General features: G+C 44.8%; 1 protein-coding gene across 1 annotated transcript; it reads right to left on the bottom strand.

Moving 5' to 3' along the window:
• Positions 1 to 2,290: 2,290 nt before the first annotated feature.
• Positions 2,291 to 10,794, bottom strand: LOC119381129 (DNA-binding protein RFX6). The gene is made up of 16 exons (XM_049412163.1): positions 10,679 to 10,794; positions 10,057 to 10,180; positions 9,119 to 9,180; positions 8,898 to 8,975; positions 7,777 to 7,807; positions 7,604 to 7,708; positions 6,707 to 6,784; positions 6,059 to 6,172; positions 5,638 to 5,687; positions 5,464 to 5,558; positions 5,330 to 5,388; positions 5,117 to 5,249; positions 4,025 to 4,116; positions 3,730 to 3,853; positions 3,278 to 3,400; positions 2,291 to 2,399 (listed from the first exon to the last, which is right to left on the bottom strand). Exons 1-16 carry the CDS (start codon positions 10,771 to 10,773, stop codon positions 2,338 to 2,340), a joined length of 1,425 nt encoding a protein of 474 aa, XP_049268120.1. The 5' UTR covers positions 10,774 to 10,794; the 3' UTR covers positions 2,291 to 2,337.
• Positions 10,795 to 11,188: the final 394 nt, after the last annotated feature.

Genomic DNA, 11,188 nt, shown 5'->3' with positions numbered 1-11,188 from the left:
GGGGGTGCGAGTTCAGCCATACCTTATGTATGTTCGTGCGTGCATTTGTATGCGTTTGCATGTATACATACACATGCAAAATTGAAAAATTCGGGGGGAGGGGTTGAACCCCTTATTCCCCCCCCCCCTCCTCGCGGAAAAACTTCTGGCTACGCCCTTGCCTAAGTAACATGAAGGTGATATGTAAGTTTATGGTGGGGTAGCCCACGTTGCACTTGTAAGCCGCCATGAACTTGGACATATAATCGATATTTCGGACGCAGATTCTTACACCTTACCGAAGCACAAAACTGTTATTCCGACATAATGAAGAGAATTACAGTTTGCCTTAATATTCCACATGACCGTCAAATCAAAGCATAATATACTAATGCCAGTAGAGGGAGTAAGGTAACGTTTACTGAGCCATCCCGTACGCAAGTAGTAACCTTTACTATAACCGCGAAACACTGAGTAGTAATGACAGCGTTTACTACCGCTCACATATTTCTATAGTAGTAAAGCGTTAGCGACGCGTAGTAAAGTTGGGGTGGGAGTAGTAAATGCTGCAGTTACTATCTTCTCACTACTTTTTTTTTTTTTTAAATGTGCTTCGTGTCAGCATGTGCACTGAATCACGTGATCCTGACCACGATCACCAATGCAATGACACGAGGCTCCTGATCCGCACGCATCACGTGATCACAATAAGAAATGTTGAGCGCTAACTGCAGTAAACGGCATCAGGCGCAGTCATAAGTCGGCAAACTCAGTCATGAGTCGACTCACTCAGGCTCACTTAGACTCAGATCGAGCCGTGAGTCTGAGTGAGCCCGGGTGAGTAATATTTTGGTGAGTTTGAGTCCGAGTGAGTTAGGTTGAGACAAATTTTAGTAAGGCTGAGTCCGAGTGAGTCAGGTCGAGGAAAATTTTGGTGAGTCTGAGTCCGAGTGAGCTCTAAGCACAAAATACATTTATTGAGTGAGCTACAAATAACAAGCGGCGCAAATTCAACATAAAAGCTACAGTTTCAATCATGACTGCACGCTATACGTCCACCACGGAGAGTACGCGGGATGTCACAAGAGCCGATAATTCTATGCCACGCCACGACGCTAGCTACCCTGCAGCTACGTGCACTCTGTGCCAGCGTTTGCCGGCAGTGCCGGCAGCCGCACGCCAGCAGGCAGCGTGCGCGCACTGTGGCGGCATCGGACGACACGTAGGAGAAACACCGTTGCGCCATTTGCAGCCTCTGAGATATGCGTTTACTGGCCCGCTACCGGCGCAGTCCTGAACACGATGGTCCCGGAGGCAGAGGAGAACAAGAAATCACTTTGCCTCCGAAATTACCAGCAACCAAGAGGAGCAAAGCACGTTTTAAATCTCAAAGGCTGACCGCACGCGACCCATGGTATGAATTTTGGCCGCGCGCTGGCGGTGGCGTCGCAACACGCGTGCGTTACCGCAGTGCAAGCTTTCAACAAAAGAAGTGACAAACACCCAGAATATGACATGAGAGGTTGGGGGAAATTAAAATACCATGTACTATATACTGCTCACGGTACAGTTCGACGTTTAAGAATGAATTATAATGTTTGAATAGACACAATACGTTGCAGAAAACTGCATGTCGCGCCAATTTGTGGACAGGCCTTCGCGCTATGAAGGCATTGGTACTACATTTTTGCAGTTGGATATTATTTAGTGACACCATTAGTGTTCGAAATTGCAGTGTGTGTTATATAACGTCTTGGTATCTGTGGATTACTTCATGCATATTATGTTGACGGGCTTGAGGGCCATTTCAATTGTTACCATTTGTTAACTCTCACAAATTGCAACTTGTGCTACTATTTATGTTTTATAAGCTGCGCTTTAAGTTCAATACTAATTTTTACTGCTTGTTTCATTTCTGCCTTTCCTGCCTGGCATGATGCAAGTAGATTTTTGTTCGAACACCTATTTCCTACTACTACAATCATAGGCGTGCGCAGGGTTCCCGTCCAGAGGGGGCGAAGGTTCTTCGCAGCGCCTCCCCCCCCTATAATGTCAATGTATGGAGCTGACATTGCGCCCCCCCCCCCCCCACCAGTCGCAGCGCCCCCCTCCCTATTATGTCAATGTGTGGGGCTGACTTTGCGCCCCTCTCTTATGTGAATAAGGGGGGGGGGGGCACCCTCCCTTCCCATGCGCACGCCTATGACTACGATGACCTTTATGCAGGAACGCTGATGTTCATTCTAACGTCCTAAATTAACTGTCCGATAAAGTGATCTGCAGAGACATTGTGAACCTATTTATTGGAATTATACCTTTATTTAAAACAGCAACATTGCTGAAGTGAGTTCGACGAATTCAGCATGCACGCTGAAAAATCAGAGCCGCGTACGACGTTGCCATTCCGGTGCGCACAGCATCTGTAGCAGCAGCGAAGTCATTGAAAAGGAGCATTAAGGTAACACATCCATCAAGCCGACCACCTAAGCTGTTATGTTAATCTATGTACCTGAAAAGTGCCGCAAAAATATTTAGCCTAGAAAACGCTCAGTTCCTGTTCTGATAATCGTGAGGGGTGCAGCGCACTAGTAATCAGGAAAAAAACAAACATTCCTGAATGTCCGGGTAACAGAGAAGGTAGAACTTGTCCCTACAAGATAATGTGCTCAACTTCCCAAGCACCACAATATCTCTGAAGTGTCCAGCATCTTCTCCTTCGCAGTAAAGTTAAGTTTGAAAATTTCTTTTCATGTTCCTCGAAGACATTAACGTAATTGATAAACATCTTACCTGCACACTCTACGATCGTATTATACATATATAGTAGTTGTGGCAAAGGAATCCCGCAGGCTCCGGTAGTATAACGAAGAAAAACGTTGTCAAAATCTGGTGCTCCAGACGAAACGTTTGGAAATATACTGCGCATAATCAACGAACGCCGTGCTATATTTATTCCTTATATATATACTCTTTTCCTTTGCTGCCCTCTTGCTCCTAGGGCCTTTCTATCCTCAATCCTCTTCCATTTACAGGGTAGCATGCAAGCGCCATATATACGCCAGCAGAACTCTACCACTCTACTTAGGTCTCTCTCTAGCTGTCACTTTTTGCGCTTACCCTCGAACATAAACCATTACCAACCTGCCTGAAATGCTACTTCCGTAAATTACACTCTTTTTTTGCTCGTATGTTCATGCAGCGCGTCGAACTCCGAAGCCACTGCAAATGAAAACTTACCTATAACAAAGAATTCACAATTATCGATGGCAGCCCGTAAAGCCCTTCACTTCAATCTCACCTGGATCCTTGGCCCACGTTAACAGTTTCTCCTGCCTTTGGAGTCTAGATTCTTTGCCAACAGACGTCTCGAAGGCGAGTAGCATGTACTCCTCTATCATGACGCGTAACATGTGGACATGACCTGCGAATGCACGCATTCTGAGGTACGGTTAACTCGCGGCGTCAACGTTCGCACTATTGCACACAACAAGCTGCAAAGTAACGGCGAGGTAATATGCGCAATGCTGAATCGATAATCCCCGCAGTGTGCGTTTGTGAAGTGTTCACTCATGAAATGTTCATTTAGTCTGGTCTATGTGGACGTGCTTTTAAGGTATTTAGTGGTTATAAATCACACGCGCGCATAACAAGCAATCTGGCATGGGCTTTTTTTTTTTTAAGCCGATATACCAACACTTATATTTACAGATCTCTCGAAGAGAGAAATAGAATTGAATTTCCACCGCTTACCAAAGCTCTGAGCCCGGGACAAGGTCAAGTGCCGCATGATGGCTGAGAAAAGCAGCATCCAGGAAAGCATGAAGTCCTTGTATATAACGCTGCGACAATGCATCGTGCCGCTATGTCCTGCCTCCTGTCTCGGATATGCCAGGAAGACCACAATGCAAAGAAATTTGCAAACAAGCATCAAAACTTCGAAAGAAAGAAAATGACAGCAACGGGAAACGCGACGATATCAAGTGCGCGAGCATGCTCATTACTGGAGTTACGAGGTGCAAGCGCGAAAGCAGAAGTGACGACGCACGGTGGCGGCATTGTCGAGAGCCATGTCCATCCATTCAGTCAGGTCTTCAACCGAGGCGTGCTTCTTCAATAGCGAGAGCAACTCAGCAACTCCTGCAAGGTGACGTCAACGTTCGAAGTAGTCGACCTACGATCTAGATGTGGTGGTTCTATTTAATGCGTCACACAGCCTCCTAATAAGGAATGTATAGCGATGTGCCCCCTGAAACACGGAAGCACGAAGCTCGCAAGTGCAGTGTTTAGAGAAGCCCTAGCGTAAAATAATTTTTATACTGAGTCGCAATGAAGGTGGTTGATTCTTGCGTTCGCTTTTTCATGTGATGCATAGTCTTATTGATACATTTGCCTTATGTGTTGAATTGTTGTGTGTGCATGTTTTCTTACTGTTATGTTACTGTTACGAGCCGAATTACGAAGCACATTTTTTGCTTATTGATTGTAAACATGTATTCTGCAATATACGTTGGCGACAGTTGTAATTATTGTTGTTGGTATTGTTTTTGTATATTGATGTACCCACTCCTGCTTGGGCCCGAATAGGGCCTGCAGTACTTGTAAATAAATAAAAAATAATAAGTTACGTTGAAGCGTTTTTAAATGGCATGTGGTGTGCATACAGCGCAAATTAAAATGCAAGCAGATGCTTTTACTCGAAAGTGTCTTCTCCTGCAGAACCATTCTTGTGTTATGTTAGTTCATGCTCATGTTGCTTCTTGATTACGTATGAGGCTAGAGGCTCATCTTAATTCTTGACTGCTCTGACCAGCTTTACTACTGTTCAAGAGAAGGTTATTTCAAGCTGTTGCGAACGCTTGCCGCATTGTTTCCAGTGTTGATAATTTACGGACACTTTACTACGTCTGTGGGAAAATCCCCCTGCAGCCTTTATTGGCGCGCGCTCAGCGCAATACCGTCTCGACATGGCGTACATCTAACTGTCCAAACCAGTAAAGCCCACGCTCCGCTATTATTCTTCTTCGTCTTCCCGTCCGCGCCGAGCACAGTTTCCAACAAACTCCAGATTTTCATTCTTTTTTTAGGGGTGCATTGAAATAGCAAAGACATTTAACATTTAACATAGACCACGCCTTACCCATGGCAGATGCCGTTCTGCCATTCTGAAGGCAGGCGAAGGCTTCTTCGACGGTTTCATCCATTACAAGCTTGCTCAAGTCGTCCAACATGTTTTGCGTGTAGCAGGCATTCGATAGCACACTTCGACATGACTGAAAGATAAAAAAAGAGAAAGAATTCGCACAGTCACACGATGCACTGGTATGCTGTCACAAAAAAGGTGACACTCCACCTGCGCCAGCTTTGTGAACGACATCTGTCGCTTGAAAACCTTGGTCCACTCCTGAAGAACTACGCAGAAGAAAAAAAAAGTAACGTCTTAGCACCTCAGTACCTTTATCATGCGGTGACTGCAAGACCACTTGCCTCTGATCTTTGTTTGAAGTAATAGCGAAGCTGGAATTACACTGCGCAGCCAGTCGGGAAGCTGACTTGTGAAAAGGCTGAGTTCCTGTTGAAAACTGATAATGAAAGCAAAATTACCACAGCCTTAATCTTTCTTATGTTAGTTTATCTGAGCCTAATTCGCAAGGCCACTACCTTTGCGGTAGCTCCTGAATCTCTCTGGGAGTCAGAATCTCTTGCATTGCCTGTTAGAAAAAAACAAAAACAAATTTGCGCTTTTACTCGATTCTTGTGTGTTTCAGGCATCTGCAACTTTTGTCATAATTCGTTACTTATATATCTAAAAAAACATAGAGATGAGTTGTCGCAACAAAATTAATTTTGTCTTGTATTTGATCCTCTATTTGATCATAACAGATGACGTTACTACGTAAATAACTTCGGTCGTAAGACCGCTAACTGCATTTCTGCGACAGGCCCTTAGTGGATTGACGAGAAATTACGACAGTTTTAGGGTTAATGACGTGTCAGGGACTATCGCGTTCGCCAATATAAGATAGCTACATTTTTTGCAATCTGGTTCTTAATATTCGTAAGCATCATTCGGAAGGCTTACCGCGTAGAGGTAGTCGTCCCACACGGATACAATGTCACATACAATGGCACTGTGAAGCAACGACAAGAACACTTCCTGAAGGCTGCTCCAGAAGTGAAGTACCATATCTTGAACCTTGAATAGAGATGAAAAATGTGTGACTGCTCACAGCTCCACTGTGAACTACCGTTGAGGCAGGCATGGAGTCGGACTCGCTATTGTAACAACATTAAATGATTAGGAAAGAGAGGAAAGAACATAAAGGTTAGGAGACGTAGCTGAGAAAAGCTTGAGAAAATGCATAGTAAGGGCACAGGTGCAGAGTATGGCTTGCATCTATATTCCCAGCCAACCTTTTAGCTGTCAGAATCTTGTAATATAACGTTTCTACTGTTCAAATGCGCAGCGAAACGTTTCAAAGCTTCCGCAGATTTGTTATTTTGTTATAGGGATCGCGAAGGTTAGTGCTAATCACTTGCTTGAGCATCGCAGCACCATGGCGTACTACAACAGTCCCGCTGGATGACGTGGCTATAGACCTTGCGAAGTAAATGTACATTCAAAATCTGTGATGAAAACAGTTCCTAATAGGCTTCTATTAAGGTAAGTGTTCTTTTCACTAACTAGCGGATGACACAAAAACGAACTAGAACTGAGAGGAAGACTTACTGCTTTGAAGTCAGCTATCAGGATGGCATCAAGAAGGCTGCAACAGTGTGCACGGTACATGGACAGGAAGCCCTCCGCCTGAAACGAGATTGAATACGCTATATAAGAACAAAAGCGTCTTGATAACAGCATTTGCGGGAATAACTGTCCATCTCAATGCGCAACATTATTCTTCATAATTCTTGTTCAGCGCAGTAAAAGTATTGCCACTATGGCCTGAGAATAGCCTCACCAAAGTAGTCACTCTCTCGGAAAGTGAAATTTAGTGTGAGAGAAGCAGTTCTAAAACATGGAGCGAAAACCTGGAAAATAACGAAGAAACTAGAGAAGCAGCTGAGGACCACCCAGCGTGCAATGGAACGGAGAAAGGATAGGCTCTAAGATAACTCTAAGAGATAGGAAGGCAGCAGAGTGGATCCGAGAACAAGCATGAGTAGCCGATATTCTAGTAGACATTAAGAGGGGAAAAAATGGACCTGGACAGGTCACGCCATGAGAAGGACAGACAACCGATGGTCAGTGAGAGTGTCGGAATGGATACCAAGAGATCCGAAGCGCGGCGGAGGATGGTAGAGTTAGATGGAAGGACGAAATTAAGAAATTAGGATGCATAAAATGGAATCGGCTACCGCAGGACAGGGTGGGTCGTAAATCATTGGGAGAGGTTTTCTTCCTGCACAGTACGTAAGATAGGCTGATGATGGCGACGACGGTGATGATGAAAATGATGATGGATTTCATCATCAATACTGATACACGTGCTTCATACACTGATACACGTGCTTCATACGGCAATGGCTGATTTAGCCATTGCCGTATGAACCACGTGTGTCAGTCGCAAGCTCTCCATTGTTTCTGAAGACAGTTCAAAGTCAAGGGTTTTATTGGATCTCGAACCTTTGTCAAATCGACAGTCTCTGTAGGGCTCAAATCTCGAACGTCAGGAATAAACATCCATTTCTTGCGGCTTGTGCAAGGCGCTGGTTGTTTGATCTGCTCTCCCTGTTGCATACATAAAAGAAAGAAGATTTGTTCCGTGCTCTTTTTAACGAGAAGAATTTAAATCTTACCTCAATGCACTTGACCTTCTGACCCGAGAACCTTGAATAAAGAAAAGAGCGTGTCATAAGAGTCAAACTACAATGCAATCACGGTATTTCAGCAAGTCAAGAACGCAGTTCACACTAAACATAAAGGCTACGGCATGTTGTCCGCGGTCTATATCTTTATGTCACAGCTACAGAGATACAACCGTGGTCGCTCAATATTAAACATTAATCACTATAACTAAGTTGTGTCAGCTTGAACATTTACCATTAACTGTTCCAAAGCGACACTCACAATGTTTCAGCGAAGTTCTCAAAAAAAAAAAAAAAAAACACTCTCTGCCGGACAACGAACATCATCGGTTATCAGATAATAAAACGAACAAGGGAAATCCCTGCGTGCCTAGTAAAATGTGAATCGAACCCAGTTACAGTTAACGTTTTCTGCGGTGAAATAACCCTAAATGAGCGAACCAGTTCAGACGACTTTAACTGGTTCATAAATGGTCAAAAACTGAGGGACGACAGAAAGCGACAACCATCGTTGCCGCTCACCCGCGCGAGATTGCGTTTTCATCAAAGATGCGGCCAGTTTTAAAGCGCCGAGGTTTTATTTCAATTCAACCATCATCGATAAGCAGGCAAGAAAATATTATGCAAGATCGACATTAGTGAGTAGAGATGGTTCAGGTTGGAACCAACATGTCGGCAACGGGGGCTCAGGTTTGTCGCGCAGCAATGCTTGTATACGCTTCGTATCGGCGGGCCAAAGATACATTGTACGGGCACTGCCACTGTTTCGCCTAACAAACACGAGTCTTTCGGATTGGCCACCGTAGATCACATGGATTCTCCGTCTGCCTATGGACTTTTGTGTTGCTTAAATGAATGCAGTGTGTATTTCTAAGAAATGTGTACCCATACATTACAAACACTCCGAGTATGAAAAGCGTCGCTTAACTCTTTTGAAATATGCTCAAAATTGGGCAGACCTGGACTGCTGCTTACATCAGCTTGATTTCTGGCCGCGTATGGACCCGAATTCGTCGAATCGTACTGACTTTGACTTTACCGAGTACGAGCGACGCTCACGACGGATAAAAAGACAAAGCCTAAAAGCAACGTTTGCACATTGCGATGATTACCTTGTAATGTCCTTGCCGCAGTACGCCTGATCGTAGTAGAAGGACGTCGGCTTTAGGCCTATACCGTAATAGTGATACCTGCACGGAACCAAGATATTCCTTTTGTTATTGGTAATGTTTTTTTTTTGCCAGACGCGGATAAAGCAGTAATGTATTAAGCAGTTGTGACATGTCATGAACTCAAAGATTGATATGCATGCACCGCTGGGCAAGAGACTCACCGCGACTGCCCCCTCGTTCCGAGCCTCCTTGTCGTAACTGCCGGGAACTTCTGTCGTATGAGCTGAACAGAAGGGAGATTATTAATATAATCGTTGGGGTTCTACGTCCCTAAACCCCGCTTTGTTTATGAGAGACACCGCAGTGGACGGCTCCATGAATTTCGACCACCTGGAGTTTTTTTAACGCGCACCTACATCTACAAGTACACGGGCCTCGTATTTCGCCTCCATCGAAATGCGGCCGCCGCGGCCGGGATTCGATCCCGCGACTGATGGGGCTAGCAGAAACGAAATCACGATGAAATGTTTGTGCAAGAGAAAGACAACAGAACACGTACACTTTTTGTCAACCTTCATTCTTCTTCTACCTACAAACTTTCTTTGATTCGAAATCTATAGCTGCACTAAAACTGAATTTCTGGCCCCCCAGACTTTCAGAGTCAAAATAAGAGTGCGAAACACAGGCTTCGTATGTTCGTTGCTTTACGCGTTCTTTCTTATCCATCGGGAAAACAAGTTTGAAAAACTGAAACAAATAACTCAAATTACCCGAAGCTAAGCTTCCATGGACTTACCGGTAGCAGTGTATGCGGCGACCAAGTATACAAAGCGCTTTAGCACGAGAGAGCGAGAAATCTTTAGGTAAGCCGAAGGCGTCAAATCTGTTTGCAGGTCTTGCTGCTTCATATAACACAATGGAAATAATGAGAATAAGACGCAAAAAGATGAACATATAACCGCAATAGCGGAAGAAAGCAAAAAAGATAAGTTCGAAGGTCGACTATAGCGGTCGATATATAACACCATAAAAAATGACGAGAACATCACTCGATTTCGTAATGTACACGGCAATACATCGAGATATGCGCGATTCAAAATTATGACTAAAAGAAGAAAGAAAAACTGAGTCATCATTAACTTTGGACAACTTCACCAACCTTGCCGAATGCCGCGGCTCCCATCGGCGGTTTCGAGCTCCTGCGGCAGTGGTCCAGGTAATGCTGGTACAAGGTGCACCGGGGAAGGCACACGCCCGGCGACACGATGTAGTTGGCCGACACCCTGCGTTTTGTAGCTGATAATTAGTGACTATAGGCACAACAGATGGCTGCAGTTATTTATGGGGTAACAAACTGAAGCAACCGTCTCATGTTCGTAACCATTCACAGTGACATACTCCTATCATAAAGCCTTCAGTGCCGCTTTGCAAATTAAATAAGTGGAATGCTCAAGCAATATTATATTCATACAATGTACATACACATTATATGTCCGAGTTCAGAGAGAACTTTTTGATATAAGCACCACAGATCGCCACACAATATACGGCATGCTTATGGGAACATCTAGGGATGTCTCCAGTTTGTTGAGGCTCTACCGTTCGATTTCGAAACACAAGGTGATTCTTCAGGCCCCAGATGAGTAAGGCACGTATTGCGATGTGAAGCCGTGCTGTTACGGTGGGATGTAACATAGAGCCATCCTGTTAAGTACACGCGAACGCAAACACGCACACAAGCCCAAAAATCGCGCGCATGCGGTCAATGATGCATTCCTTACCATTCCAGCGTGTCCTTGTTGCGGTGATCACATTCCACAACTCTACGTTTCCTCAATGATTTCTGTTTCTTTGCATCATTCATCATTGCTAACATTCATATATAGAACGAAAGCGGTTTCAATTAGCGAGAGAAATGCGGCGGCATTAGCGTCAACGGTACTCTGGACCTTGGCTAGGGCTGGTAGATCTCACAGAGAAAAAAGCCTGCGTTACAGTGGTGCCGGCGATACTTGGGCGCGAGCGATCGCCTTTGATGTCCGCTGAGAAACATCTGTTGCTTCCGGCGGCCGCTCCCTTTGATCTTTTGCCGCTTCGCAGATAACGCTATCACATCTTGCCATAGCGGTCCATTAAAAAGAACAACGAGGCGCGCTTTCCGCAAAGCCAACCGCGAAACTCGGTGTGTCACATCGTAAACGACCGCGCCTATACATACGTGCTTCAGGAAATACGCCCATACACGTTTAGAGTCCGACATTTTGCCGGATATCCGTAAATAGGCCACGGCG

Source organism: Rhipicephalus sanguineus, chromosome 2 (genome assembly GCF_013339695.2).
Source record: "Rhipicephalus sanguineus isolate Rsan-2018 chromosome 2, BIME_Rsan_1.4, whole genome shotgun sequence".
NCBI classification, from domain to species: Eukaryota; Metazoa; Arthropoda; class Arachnida; order Ixodida; family Ixodidae; genus Rhipicephalus; species Rhipicephalus sanguineus.
Note: the sequence above shows the minus strand (reverse complement) of the source record. Positions and strands in the feature narration are given on the sequence as shown.

Bases quoted from the DNA above. Each gene is read 5' to 3' on its own strand.
- LOC119381129 (XM_049412163.1), bottom strand. From the start codon at position 10,773: ATGTTAGCAATGATGAATGATGCAAAGAAACAGAAATCATTGAGGAAA. The intron at 6,785-7,603 runs GTTCGAGATCCA...ATCTCGTTTCAG, and splicing joins AGACTGTCGATTTGACAAAG to GCGGAGGGCTTCCTGTCCAT. The intron at 5,688-6,058 runs GTAAGCCTTCCG...TTTTTCTAACAG, and splicing joins GGGACGACTACCTCTACGCG to GCAATGCAAGAGATTCTGAC.